Here is a 14,382-nt window from a genome sequence, read left to right on the forward strand (position 1 = left end):
TGGGCCCTGATGATTAAGCTCATAGTCTACCATTGCCTGAAACGCCTTCTGAGCTCAGTACAAAATGAGGGATTCCCTTTATTAGCAGGGCTTTTGTCTTCTCTGACCTTGTCTGTGGAGCTCAAAACCCCAAGCCCTCTGCCTGCAGAATGTCATGTAATGTAGCCTTGGTGTTTCCTTTCTCCCAATGAGAAACCTGTTCAGTAAACACATAAGATTCCTGGGATGCCTCCCCATGCTAATGAGGCATCTCGGTACCTTAGCCTTCAGCCAATGACTTTGGTCTACCCTGGATATTCCTACTCTAAAACTTCCCTAAAACTATATAACCCTTTCTTTATTCAGCCCACACAAAGTTGCTCTGTCTCCCCGAAGCTGATCCTGGAGTGTTGTCATTTCTGTTCACACTCACAGGCTGTCTGAAACCTTGTTCATTGACTCTGCTCCCTTTATCTTCAATGAGTCTGTGGCCAACAACCACAGAGAGAAGGGAAGACCACAAAATATCACTACTATTATCGCAAGACCGACCAGTTTCTTGTAGTGCTACTCCGATACACTGCACTTCAAGACTGCTATTGGGCCCAGGAACTTTGTCATAAAATCTTCATACAATACAGCACCATTTCTCCCCAGTGCTGAGACCAAATATGATGACCAAAGAGCAAAAGTGCTCATCAGAGAAGCCCAAGAAACCCATCACCACCTACTCTGGCTGACTACTCTGGCTGAGCCCCAAGGGGCAGCGCCTACCTAACCTTTTCCAATCTCTCTATCTTTCATGGTCTCAGGAAGAATTTGGAAAAGCCAGTTCTGAGACCTCACACTTATAGATTAGCTTTGGCCTTGCTGGTTTGGGGGGAAGGTTGCACATACGCCTGTATATGTGTATATGGTAAGGCACAGTATATGGAAGTACAGAGGCCCAAGGTTGATGTCACAGCTGGTAGTCAAGGCTAGTCTGGCTAGCCAGCTTGGTCTGGAAATTCCTTGTCTCTGCCTCTCATGTGTTGGATAACAATTGGGTCACCACACCCACTCATCTTTTTACCTGGGTTTTAAGGATCTGAACTCTCACCCTCAGGCTTAGGTGCCAAGCACTTTATACACTGTACTACCTCCCTGAACCGCCTTGCTGGTTTTTCAAAACCACGTTGATGAACTCTGGAAGAAGGTGTTCTGTTTGGCAGAACATCTGCAATTTATTAGGAATGACTGGGGGTAGACCTGGTACCTCTATGTAAATTACACAAGATTCAATTATACAAAGAATACCAAACATGTATATTTGATATTTTGTCCCAACATTGTTTGCCCCAAATCGTCTCAACATGCATTAGAGCTGAGCACACTATGAGAAATTCGGGAATGTTGCCCTTTAAAGGTGTTCTGAACAGGCACTATACTGCACTAGGGATGGAATGACATGGCTGCTGCTTAGAAAATTAAACTTCTCTGTTGTTGCCAACAAATGACTCTAGAAGTGTAAGCTGTTGGAACTCTGTTTTCCACCACCTCCACCAGCAGCATGCTACCCAGTATCTGGCCGAGTTTAGAGGGGTTATCAAACTCCTTTTCAGAGCCAGAGAGCATCTCAACTTATTCCAAACCAAAGCCCAACCATGAATTTCATTAGTAATCTTCCAAACAGGAAAAAAGTGACATATTTCCTCTGACTCACTTCTCTCTCAACCTACCACACCCCACTATCTTATTACATTAAAAAGGGGGGTCTGGGGTACTCCAGGGACCACAGATTACTTCTTAGCTAAATAAATTACACTCAGAAACTTTTTTTTTCCGAGAAAGAAGAGGTTTTATTTAGAGACCCTGGGGTGGAGAAGCAAGCTCAACGATGATGATGGTGGTCTTAGGCTTGCAGCGGGAGCTATTGTTCTTTGAGTCAACAACGGGAACAAATGTGACTTGGTACTTCATGGTACTAAGCAGTTTCTTCAGCCAAAGAATGTGTGCCTCACTGGGGAGACAAATGAGGAACTGTCAGGGAACACTGGAAAGTTCTTCAAAGGGATCTTACTAACTCTGTTACCTGAAAATGCCATCAAAGGCAAGGTCTCAAAGTATTTGAGAGCCCACCTTCAAAGAGGTAGGGCCAATGACACTGTGTCCCACTGAGTGGACAAGACCAGAGGGAGACTTTAAAACACAATGACACTGAACACAGACATCTGGTTCTTTGTGTGCTAGTGAAAGAGCGAAGGCTGTAGTTTGGGGAAGTAGAGGAGCATATAGAAAAAGTAGGTAAGGCAGAGTTTTGGAAGCTGTTATGATGAGTTATGCATCATACTCTAAGCTTGCGAGGGTGTCTAAACTTTTGATATTCTGATGCATTTGTCACCAAATGTTTGAGCACATTCATAGCTATCATAGTAGTTTGCACATGCCTACTTTAGATAAAAGTGTCCTGTTTCAGAAAATTAGTCAGGCTAAGGTGGTAATTGGTTTTTAGAGTCCCCTTTGTAATCAGAAAGCGTCATCGGTACCTTTTGTTTCTTCTCTGGAGTGATTTCTTTGCTTTGTATCTCTGTGGAAAATCCTTCATGTAACATGTTGGACACCGACATGTACAGGCTTTTGCCATCTTCTTGAGGTCCCAAACTCTGGTCGGCACTGAGGTTCTGGTTGAAATAATATCCTCTGGCTGCTCTCCCCGTCATCCCTCTCCCTCACCCCAAGTCCATCAGTCCAAATCAGTCCAGCCATCCTCCCTTTATAAGTGACTGTGACACAGACTCTCCTAGAGAGGGCCTGATGACTGAAGACGCTTTGTCACAATGGCTGAAAACCAGCATGAGAGCTTGCTTGGGTGGCCGGGAGACTATGGGGATATTTCAATAAAGTCAAGCAAATACCTTTGAGACCTCCTTAAATTGACTTGATTCTCATTAGTATTTACATAAAAACTTTATATGAGTTATTATTCAAACCAAATAAAATCCCCTGTGTCTTTCAAGCACAAGTCTGGCATTTTGGATATGCATGTCCTATTTCAGTGTCTTGATTCTAGAAAGCTCTTGAGCAGGAACTTGAAAAATATTGAATTCTTAAAATGTCTCTCCTGAGGTATAATCAACATATTAGCTTCAATATTTCCAGGGTACAATTTGAGAACTTTTGACATTGATATATAACCAATGACCACACTGTCATATACCAAGGTAGTAAATGTATTCCTATGTTCTTCCAGAATGTCTCCCTCTCATTCTCCAGTCCCTCTCCAACAACATGGTTTAAATCTCCAAGCCAGAACCTTTATTAAAAGTCAACTACCCCTGCTGCTTCTCCCAAGAACACCACAGAGATACAACTTCAACTTTAAGTCCAATATCTAAGAAGTCATGTAAACAAAAAATCAGGATAGAATCTAGTAAATATGAAATGTGACCAAAAGAGGCCTTTGGGGGGCTGGAGAGATGGCTCAGTGGTTAAAAGTACTGACTGCTCTTCCAAAGGTCCTAAGTTCAATTCCCAGTAACCACATGGTGGCTCACAGCCATCTGTAATGCCCTCTTCTGGTGTGTGTGAAGACAGTGATAGTGTACTCACATACATAAATAAATATTTAAAAAATATTTTAAAAAAAGAGATCTTATGAGATTTCATGTGGTGAAGCCATATAGTGTGGAGTCCTTGAATTTTGGAGTACAAAACAGTTATTTAGTAAGTGTTAAGAATCAGATTTTTTTCATGAGCACATTCACTTTTCTCTTCGTGTGTCAAATACTCAGTTTGGCTACAGAAGTGGAGATTGCTTGAAAGAGAAAATACATAGCCTGACCAGTGAGGGATGCCGGAAGTAGAAGGAAAAGGTAGAAAAGGAAACATGAAGAATATGAACTACATGTGCTAGGAATGTTTCCTGATCTTCTCCAACCAAAGAGTGATACAGTTAGCCCTGTTTGCAGGAAGCTTCATAGGCAGCATTGAAAGAAAAGAAAAACGTAAGCAGCCTTTATGTTAACGTATCTGAAGGTAACACATTCTCTAAATGGGCTACCGGTTATGTTCATATAAAGGTGGGCACCACAGCTACAGATTTAATAACTGCAAGGAAGAAAAGGAGAGAGTCCTAGAACGCACTCCAGGTCAAGACTGAGTAAAAAAAGTTGTCTGATGGTGCCAATCAGCAGGGTCAAGTTGACAATGAGGTCCTAAGTGATAAACCTCCAACCTTGAAAGCCTTTACAAAGGAAGACAAAGGCAGAACCTCTACACTTCTCTTGTCATCCATTCTTTGAGACCTCAGGTTTTAACCCCAGAAAGAGCAACAAAGGTAGAGGAGAAGCGCAAGGAGCAGAAATAAAAAGAGTGGTGTGTACACTACATGCGTACATACATGTCTACAAAGTGCCTGAGGTGAGCAGGGAGAGGCCAGGGACGCATGCATCACAAAGAACCCAGGATTCAGAGAAACCCTAGGTTCATGCTGCTGGGGTTAGTCGATCTTCATTTTTTAACAAGATGACAGTAGTCTTACGCTGTGCATAAATACAGTTGATTTTGAGAGGCAGGGACTTCCTGGAGCAGTTGATACAGGGAATGACAACTAAGAAAGGCCAAGAGTACCTATGTACCACCTGAAGAGCATTTTAGAGTCTCCTACTTTAACCAGGAAACTGTTTTAGGCTCAGGTTTTTTTTGTATGAAGGAAATGTCCCTATCACCATTGCAGAAGAGTAGTCTCTGGAGGAAACACAGTTCTGCTTGTGACAGAGTCCCCACCAGAAGCCAGGCCATCTTGTAGCATTAACCTCTGATGAAAATAAGTCTGCCCTGTATCAAGAGCTTCTTGACAATGAAATCTGGTTACTGCAGCATTCAAATACAACTGAGTATAGTTCTGGTCCTTACCTAAAAACCTAAACTTTTTCTAGGCAAGTTACATGTGCTTTCTCAACACAGGGACCTGAAGGGCAGGAGTAAAATGTGAGCATTCCATGTCTCTGCTTACTGCTGAATTCCTCAACCATAAAAAACAGAAAAGTTCCTTTGTTCTCTTTCTTTCATATAAGTAGTTTTGGGATCATCACATGAGAATTCTATCAGAACATGGGTAGTGATGGTGTCAGCTCCATCTTTCTGTAGCCACAAGCAAACAGCTACTCTGTCTCCCTGTGAACAAAACTGAGTTCTGACGCTCTCTTGATCCAAGCCTGGTCAGAATGGTTATATCATTCATGATAAAAAAAAAAATACAGTAGTAGTGGCAATAAAGATATATATTTTGGTCCCTTAATGATATTTCTTAGACTACATCCTTCTGTTAAACATTGTATAACCATTTGGTACCTCCTCTGTCTGATGCCCCAGCACCAGCATGGTGCATCACAATGCTTTATGCCATCAGTTATGAAGGCACTGGTCTAAACATGGGGGAACTTCTGAATCTTTTCCCTTCTTAGTGGCAAATATTACAGGGGTATTCTCAAAGTAAATAATGTCCCTTAGGTGCTAGAATGTCTTCTAGAAGGCAGGAAACCCAGCATATTGCTCTTGGAACATAAAGAGAAGAAGCTAGGGAAATCCATGGGGCATGAGAAGGAAGAAGAAAAGACATTTTAACTATGCATCATGACCCATGGCAAGAAGCCTGAATTGGGGATGAGGAATTCTAGGCATAGTATCTGACTTTGGTTATAATTTGTAACTTTGCCTAAATTACCTTCATCCTGAGCCTTTTGCTATGCTCTCTAGAAACTATTCAACTCAAATATCCCTGCTCTAGTTGGATTAAAACATCCATTCCTCATAATGCATGTATGAAATTTAAAACATGTCTTTCCAACACCCTAATATGAGGCCTGAATTTAGCCTCTAACTACATTGCCATGGAATTGATATGTTCTTTAGATGCAGGCTAAGGTTAGTCGGGGCAGAAAAGTGGTCAATGTTGTCTGGGACCTTCTGAAGCATGAAATTTGGCTTTGCTTTTTGTATAACCATACCATGCAGGTTATTATTAGTGATGACTTCGGGGAAAGCAAAATGAAGTCCAACTAAATCAGACTTTTATTCCCCCAGAGGATCTACAGATTTATAGCCTGCCTCTACCAGAGAGACCATTTTCCCAGCTCTCTCCTTTCATGTTTCTTCTGCCATGATCCTAACATGAGTCTGAGAGAAAAGGCAGAGTGGAAAGTCAAAGCTAGACGTGTTTTTAAGTCAAGTAGGAAACTACTGTGGAGCCATGGGCAGTTCTTAGCCTTGAGATCAGCAAAAGCTGGTCAACCCTGTCTCTTCCACTGCCTAGGTACATTCCTTTAGACAAAGGGGACTCCAAAATAAACAGGACAAGGATTTATAAAAGGTCTCCCATAGATACTGAGTCCCTATCTTTTAACCGCTTAGTGTCTGGGTCAGCAATTGTCTGTGGAAAGACATGGGGAAATTCTGTAGAAAAGATGGAAGGGGAGCCAGGCAGGAAAAAAGAGGGGGAGGGTGGGACACAGCATCTGTAGAACCAAAGTGTTCCAAAATATTTCTAGCATTTCACGATAGAAGTGAGCTGAGTGAAAGCCCCTCCTCTTCTCTCAGAAAACCACTATTTGCCCTGGGTCTCCAGTCTCTCTCTTGATTCTCTACCAAAGATATTGGATATGTTCTGGGCCCAGAAGGCTCTGACTCTCATCTGTTTTCACCTTCCCTAGCCTCTCCCCAGTGGCCATGGCATGTTTGAACAAAAACATCAGCAGCAGTACACAAGACAGGGCGTACATGTGAGCAGAGTAGAAGGTCCCCTCTCCCCAGCTGAAGTCAACATCTGGAGAGACTTAGATTTCAGAGAGGAACTCAAACTTAGTCACCACCCATGTGTACCGGCTGTCTGAAACTTTTCCATTCTCCCTTTTAATAAACTCCAAGTCCTAACTTGCTGAGCGGATCCATCCCTGTGAAGATGCCTATTGGGGTCCTTAGGAAAATCAGTGGGGTTTAGAGATCAGAGAGGATGCAGCTGGAGATATATCTCACAAGGACTCTGGACAGGGCCAGTGGGAAAACGAGCCTTAAACCCTGAACTATAATGTAATTAAAAACTATCATGGCATCCACCTACCTGTGGAAATTAATCTCTTTCTCTCTCTCTCTCCTTCCCTCTCGCCCCCCAACCCTCTCTAATAACTATCAGAAGCTATCCATTTCTTTCCATCTCCCAGAAATAAGAGGCACAAAAGCTGAGTCCTATGGGGCAAGCCAAGATGTGGAAGAAGCAGATCTACCAGGCTATTTCTCTGCTGCTTTACTTGAAGCAGCTCAGGCAAGAGTTTATTCTGTGTTTGTTTTCACACCAAAATTAAATGGCAGAAGCCAGAGTAAAGAAACAGTGAGAAAAAATGAACCAACAGATGGTTCTCAATGGAATGGAGGGTTTTCTCTGAACCTGGGTCAGGGGTAAGTTCACTAGTCTCCTACTAAGCTGCCACTGGGGCAGAGAGAACAACTCAACAGGGATTGGTGTTATCAGCCAACCCTCAGGCTCCCAGCCCCACCCTTGTCTAGCCTGTGATGTGCTGCTTCTCCACAAATGGCTCTCTGCACCTCAGGTTTCTGGGCAGGATGGAGGAAGTAGAATTAAACCTGGAATCTTTCTGTTTGTTCTTCACTAGCTCTGATATCCATTCGCCTTTCCCCCTGCAATCTCAACTCACCTTGAACAGAACAGGTTCTATGGAGGTGGAAGTTGGAAACAAGAAATAGCATCTTGTCTCAGACCATCCTAGAAAAGACAGTCTCTTAGACCAGAGGTCCAGTTCCTCTGAAATAGAGATCAGCCCAGAGAACCAGAATGTAGAACTGTCCTAACCATATCCTTCTTTTCTGGTGAGTGAACTGTCCATAATATTTTGAAGTATCTAGTCCCAAGTGTGACCATAGCTGCCCTGATAGGAGATACAATGTGACATTGTCTCTCCATTTGACCAGCTCAAGAGAGAAGGCCCGGAAATCCATCCACCTAATAATTCCAAGGATCCACATTACTTTTCAACAAAGGCCATCTCCTCCCTACTCCCACCCACCTCTCTACTAGTACTATTAGAAACTTAAAAAAAAAGGAAGGAAGGAAGGAAGGAAGGAAGGAAGGAAGGAAGGAAGAAAGAAAGGAAGGAAGGAAAGAAGGAAGGAAAAAGGAAAGAAAGAAAACCTGAGTCCCATTGGATAAGACAAGGTATAGAGGAAAGACAACTACATTTGGGAGATAACATTTACTATGGGAAAATGTTGATAACTACAAAAGGACCACCATGGCCACCAACTCATCTCAGAGACCACCTAAAGCAGCCTGTTTATTTGCAAACAATAGAGTCAGAGTCTTGAGAAATCCAACCAGTACCAGAACCAAGATGGGCTGTCTTCTATTGAGACCAACTTAACACCACACCAACACCATGCAGCAATCCAGACACAAAATGGGCTTTCACATAGTGCCTCAATCTGAATGGCAATGCTTCAGGATAGTGGACTTTGAATAAATGTCAAAGGGCAATGAATCTTCCTTAGAACTGAAGGACAACATAGGCGAAATAGGATGACTTAAGAAAATTAAATTCTATTCTTTTAACAAATGTGGAAACAAAGGCTCATTGAGACCCCATTCTGTGGCAGAATCATTTTACCATCAAGCTCTAAGTGGCAAGCTAAGTCCTGGGTTTCTTGGGGATTTGTGTTCTCATGGGTCTGTAAAAGAAAAAGAATGGCTAAAATGAACAGAGGAGTCCAAGATACAAAAAGGCAAGGTGGAGCACTGCTTTATATGGCTTTATTCTCCCTGTGGGAATGAAAGCCACCACGGAATCAGTGAATCAGTTCTTAGGCAGCCCTTTTGGCTGGTATGGAAGGAATGCTTTATGCGATGCTGGTTGGGAGAAAAGCAGTTGTCAAATCACCTTCAAGTGCACCAGGAAGTACTGAGAATATAAAGAGGGGGTCGTGATGACCTGAAGTTACCAGGGGAAAGCTACGAAGCCATGGAAGGAATCTGGCACTCAAAACATCTTATCATCCTTACCTGTAAACGTGAGAAACGTGAGATGAACAGTTGAACTACATCCTCTTTTCTACTCCATCAGCTCTCGCTAGGAGCCTCCTACATGTTTGCTCAGTTCTTGAATAAGGATAATGGGGGGGAGAGAGAGAGAGAGAGAGAGAGAGAGAGAGAGAGAATGAACTTTCCGTGTCTATTGAAATTTGTTCTAATGAACTTGATATGAGTTATAAAGACCAAAATGTTAAATGACAAGGCTTACTGACTCATATACTCAACAAGCATTGCTCAGTTTCTCTATTTAGAAGTCACAAAAGCACTTCAAATCCATATTCAAAAGCCCAACCTGATCCTGGCGCCTCAAGCATCCGTACAGCTGCATTACAGAAACAGGCCACTCCCTGACACCATCCTTTCTCATCCCCTACACCTGTCTCCAAGATTTGGTCTTTGTCTCGCTCTCTACCTCAACCAACACATCCCTTCCGCTCCTACAGCTAAGCCACTATAAAATACTTTCTCCTAAACTGCTGCTTTAGTATAGACGTATCTCTTAATCACCCACTCAATAGCAACAGGACTCACTGTATAGATGCCTGACCACTGGTATAATAGATTTTATCCACTAGGCTAAAAGGTCCATGTACACACAGGACTTTTTTTTTTTTTCATTTTATTTTTTATTAACTTTATGTCCCACTCACTGCCCCTCCTCCTGGACACAACCTCTAAAGTTGATATGAGTTCTACCCTCTCCTTGTCCTCTGAGAAGGTGGGGACTACCTAGGTATCCCCCCACCCTGGTACATCCAGTCTCTACAAGGATAGGCACACCTCTCCCACTGAAGCCATACACAAGACAACCAACTAAACCATATCCCACAGATTGGCAACAGCTTTTGGAATAGCCCCTGCACCACTTGTTTGGGACCCTCCCTCATGAAGACCAAGCTGTACATCTGCTACATCTGTGTTGGGAGTGGAGTGGGGCTAGGTCCAGCTCTTTGGTTGGTGGTTCAGTCTCTGAGAACCCCTAGGGTCTAGGTTAGTTGAATCTGTTGGTCTTCCTGTGAAGTTCCTATCTCCTTCAGGACCCACAATCCTTCCTCCCAACTCTTCCATAAGAGTCCTAAAGCTCCATCCACTGTTGGGCTGCACACACAGGATTTCTCTCTCTCTAGATTATGTCTTTAGGCCTTTCACTAGCCCCCGAACATGATAGACATATCCTAAGTAATAAATTTTTGTGACCAAAACTTTTAACAGATTTTGCATTCCAGGCTTCCAAACTGACAGGTGGCAACCTTTGGAGATATCTGTCACATCTGCCGGGGTTCTGGCTCTACTGGTTTGTAGGAGTAGAAGCCAGGAATATGACAAAAATCCCAAAACACAAGACACAACCCAAAACTTAACCCTGTCCCTGGTATCAAACGTATAAAGATTGTAAATTTCCTATGTTTGAATCAGCTCTTCTAACTTCAAGTGCTTTTGGAAATACATTTGTTTCCTGAGGATACTGTTGAGACTTACACATGTGCACATACAAATATCCACACTCAATGACTTTTAAGTTCTCTACAGACAAGAAACATACTTTAATGAACACTAGTAAAGTACTTTACAGGCCTAATACAGGAGTGGGAGTTAGATGTTTAATACCTGTCTGAAAAACCTTCTTTAACCTTAAAAAGGAACCAGACCAGCACTGAAGAGACTGTTTCCTTATTTCTTATGTACCACCAAGATGTAGCAAAGGCTAGTGACGTCACAAGAGAGCAGCACCCGGCTTCTAAGCCACGCCCCTTTGCGGTCACAATGGCTAAGGCCTTAAATACATGGACTCCCGGCCCTGCCGGCCTTACAAAGCCCCTCATTTTGGCAGAAATTACAATGTCGACCAGCCGCAAGCTAAAGACTCATGGCATGAGGAGAGGCAAGAACCGATCTCCTCACAAGGGGGTCAAGAGAGGTGGAAGCAAGAGAAAATACCGGAAGAGCAGCCTGAAGAGTAGGAAACGGGGCGATGATGGTAAGTGCGAGGTGAGCAGGAGAGCAGTCAAACTCCAGGACTTGCTCTCCCAGCCACCTTCATGGAGGCAGACCTCAGTAGTAACCAGCAGTCTCAGCATGAGATGCCAGAGTTCTAGCGGCTGAATTCTTAGGGACAAGGATTCTGTAGGCTGTGCTTTCTAATGTGTGTCCTTGTTGTAAATCTGTCCTTCCCCACAGCAAGTCGCAATTACCGATCCCATTTGTGATGCGGCAATGAGTTCTGCCCTGGTGGCCTTCAAACAACACCAGGCAGCAACATGACATCAGAGGGGGACTGCCAGAGAGATCTGAAGTTAGACCAAAAGCCAGAGAAAGATCCTATCAGAGTGGGTAAAAAGCCAGTCGTGACGAAATTCGGAATGTATATGTTGGCTGTTTCTCCCCAACATCTCAAAAACATTTTGAAAACAAATAAAATTGTGAAAACTGTTGTTTGAATTTTTTTCTTAGAAAATATTTGGGTTTTTGAACTTAAGCAGGATTGGAAGTAAAACCTTTATATATGACCCTCCCTCTGGTTCTTGAATTATACCTTGAAGTATGTTTCTGCCTACCCAAAATGTGATCCTGGGAATGTGTTAGTGGAATGTGGAATGTCCTGTGTGCTAAATAACCTTAGACGTGGCAGGTAGGTATTGGCAGGTAGTTATGCATATAGGGGCCAGTGACTAGAAAGTCTGCTTTAAAATTGGTTTAGGTAACATTCTGCAGAGGCAACTGGAGGGTCAGCACCCCAAGAGATCCTCTTGCACAGCAAGGTTACCTCACTCCCTGTGCCCCATTTCCTGTCACTGAGCCACCTTTGGCTACTGTGAAAAGATCTCAGGCTACATTTGCTGTATGGTCCCTTCATGATGGCTTTGCGAGACTCGGGCTGATTCCATACCCAGATCCAGAGAATGGGACTGGGAATGTCAAGAACCTGAGAACCAGACAGCCCCAGTCTTGTCAGACATGGAGACCCCCGAGCCAGCTCCAGCTGTCCCACACCTCAGACTTCTCTCCCCACCCCCAGAGAGGTGTCCTGGGGCTCCCCTATGACCCTACACTTGCTCAGCGACAGCACAGGGTCAAAACTTCCCATGTCAGGCCTCCCAAAAGGCCAAGCCCAATTATGTACGGGTCATAACCCTACAGGTGTGGCATGTGTGTCATTGGGGCTTGGTGTGAGGTCTATCAAACTGATCTTCTCCAATACCATGCCTGTCTGCTAATGTGTGCTAATGGAATTCCAGTGCTTTCTTGATCAGCAGCAGATTTCTTCCCTGATTCAAGTCCTAAGCATCAGCACCAGCTACTTTACCATAGGTTTTTCTCCCAACCACTCGTGAACAAGTTGCTCATCTTCTCCGAGCTTTGTCACCTGTTCTACCAAGTCAGAACCATGCACAAAGCAACTCACACCTACCCAAGAGCATCAAAAGGAGCCAGAAGAACCCTGAAATCTCCACAAAGAGGTCTATAATAGGATAAAATAGAATGTAGGTCTAGCTAGAAGCTTGCCCCAGGGACTGAACAGAAACCACATCATTCACTACCCAGCAAGTTGGGCAATACAACCAGCAGGCGATGAGTGCCATGGCCTCCTTGAGTCACAGAAGGCCTTTGTGTCTCACAAGAGAGGAGGGTGAAGCCTCTGGCTTGAGGGAACAGTGGTGGGCCGGCCTGAAGTTCATCTAAGAAAAGTTGGCATTGTGCCCAGCCTGCTATGTTGCAAGGGCAGGTGGATAGAGGCACCCGTAAGAGGGAGACAGGTGTGGGCAAAGACTTAGAAAAACATTTCTGTTTTTCTTGTAATTGAGTTCTATTTTTAGTGAGTGGCTCATAGGCAGGCAGACACTCAAAACATCATGGAGCCCTCAGAGGAAAGCCCAAGGCCCATGGTCTCCTCTTCCACCCTATGTACCATGGACCACATTCTACAATGTGGGAGTAATAGCAAACTCATTTGACTTCTACAGTTTTCACTGAATGGTAAAGAGACTGTATTTCACCATCACCTCCTATCAAAATGCTCACCACAGTTCAACTAATGTTTTAGAAATAGACCTTTGTCTATTAAAGCTACAAGTTTCTGTCTCATGGACCTAGAAAGCGAGCTTTTCTAGACAGATAACAGGCCCTCTCAGGTTGGGAAAATATCCTCCTTGCTTCCCAGATGTTTCAAGAATGAGGTTAGAGCCTGGAACTAGCCTCAGAAAAGCTAGTATGGTGTTTTTTACTTTAAATACACTGAGTGAATGGGGGATTACTCTTGACAAGGGACACTGTGTTTAACTCCCATGGGGGAAACAAAAGAACTTCAGAGCCTTTTTACTCCAATCTTAAATGTCTAGATTAGAATCTAGGGCCCAGTGTGTCGTAGGGTGGAAGAGAACAAGGACAGAGCACACTGGATCTCTCTGACAAAAACTCAAGAGTACGGTTAGTAGATGGCGGAGATGACAAAGCCTTTGCCAGACAACCATCCTCTCCTTTTAACCCCTCTGGATGGGTCGGACCCCCTTTTTTTCTAGTAGTATGCTAGAATGCTCTTTAACATAGCTGTAACACTGTGGAAGCTTCAAGAAGCTAGGGGTCCATCCTTTAGGTTTCTCGTCAGTGGAGCAAATGTCCACCACCATAACCAAATGTTAAGTGTGTCTTTCGTATCCCTTCTCAATTATAAACTAATTTGCACAGACTCGAGAGTGGCTCTTATGGAAAACATCACCTTGTAACAATAAAGTTGATCAGAACAGAACAGAAGGATGAGAGGAAAATGTATAGCTGTTGGAGCCATGTAGATAGGATGTCTTTTGGACGTGCACACACACATGCACATGCACATATGCAATAAATGTTGTTTCAAAAAGACTTGAGACTTGGAACGTGACTGAGCCACAGAGTTGTGGAAAACAGGATGGACTGAACAAACCAAACTGTCAATCCCCACATCTGGGGAGTCCAGGTTTTGAAACTTGGATTGATTGAAATTGAAACAAAAACACTATTAACAACTTTGGACCCAAAAATTTCACCTGAAGGATCTGCTATGGCTTAGACATGAGTTCTCTCCAAATTCATATTGGAACTTAGTCCCCAGTGTAACAGCATTAAGGCTGATTTGGGCCATGAGAGATTCACCTTCTTAAAGGGCTGGAGAGAACTAGAAACTCATTTTATACCCTACCTTAGGCTTGGGGGATGCTCAAGATGTCATCTCAAGAGATCAGGCCTTCAGCAGATTCCTGATCTGCAAGCCCCTTGACATCAAAGCCCCTTGAACATCTTGGTACTTAGTTATATCACTGAATTCTCTAGACTACATCATATCTTCTAGAGAG

General features: G+C 43.5%; 1 protein-coding gene across 1 annotated transcript; it reads left to right on the top strand.

The window, feature by feature from the left end:
• Positions 1-10,850: 10,850 nt before the first annotated feature.
• On the top strand, positions 10,851-11,487 carry Tnp1 (transition protein 1). Its single transcript, XM_034499204.2, has 2 exons — positions 10,851-11,033; positions 11,234-11,487. Exons 1-2 carry the CDS (start codon positions 10,895-10,897, stop codon positions 11,260-11,262), a joined length of 168 nt encoding a protein of 55 aa, XP_034355095.1. The 5' UTR covers positions 10,851-10,894; the 3' UTR covers positions 11,263-11,487.
• The last annotated feature ends 2,895 nt before the right edge of the window (positions 11,488-14,382 follow it).

Source organism: Arvicanthis niloticus, chromosome 3, assembly GCF_011762505.2.
Source record: "Arvicanthis niloticus isolate mArvNil1 chromosome 3, mArvNil1.pat.X, whole genome shotgun sequence".
Taxonomy (NCBI): Eukaryota; Metazoa; Chordata; class Mammalia; order Rodentia; family Muridae; genus Arvicanthis; species Arvicanthis niloticus.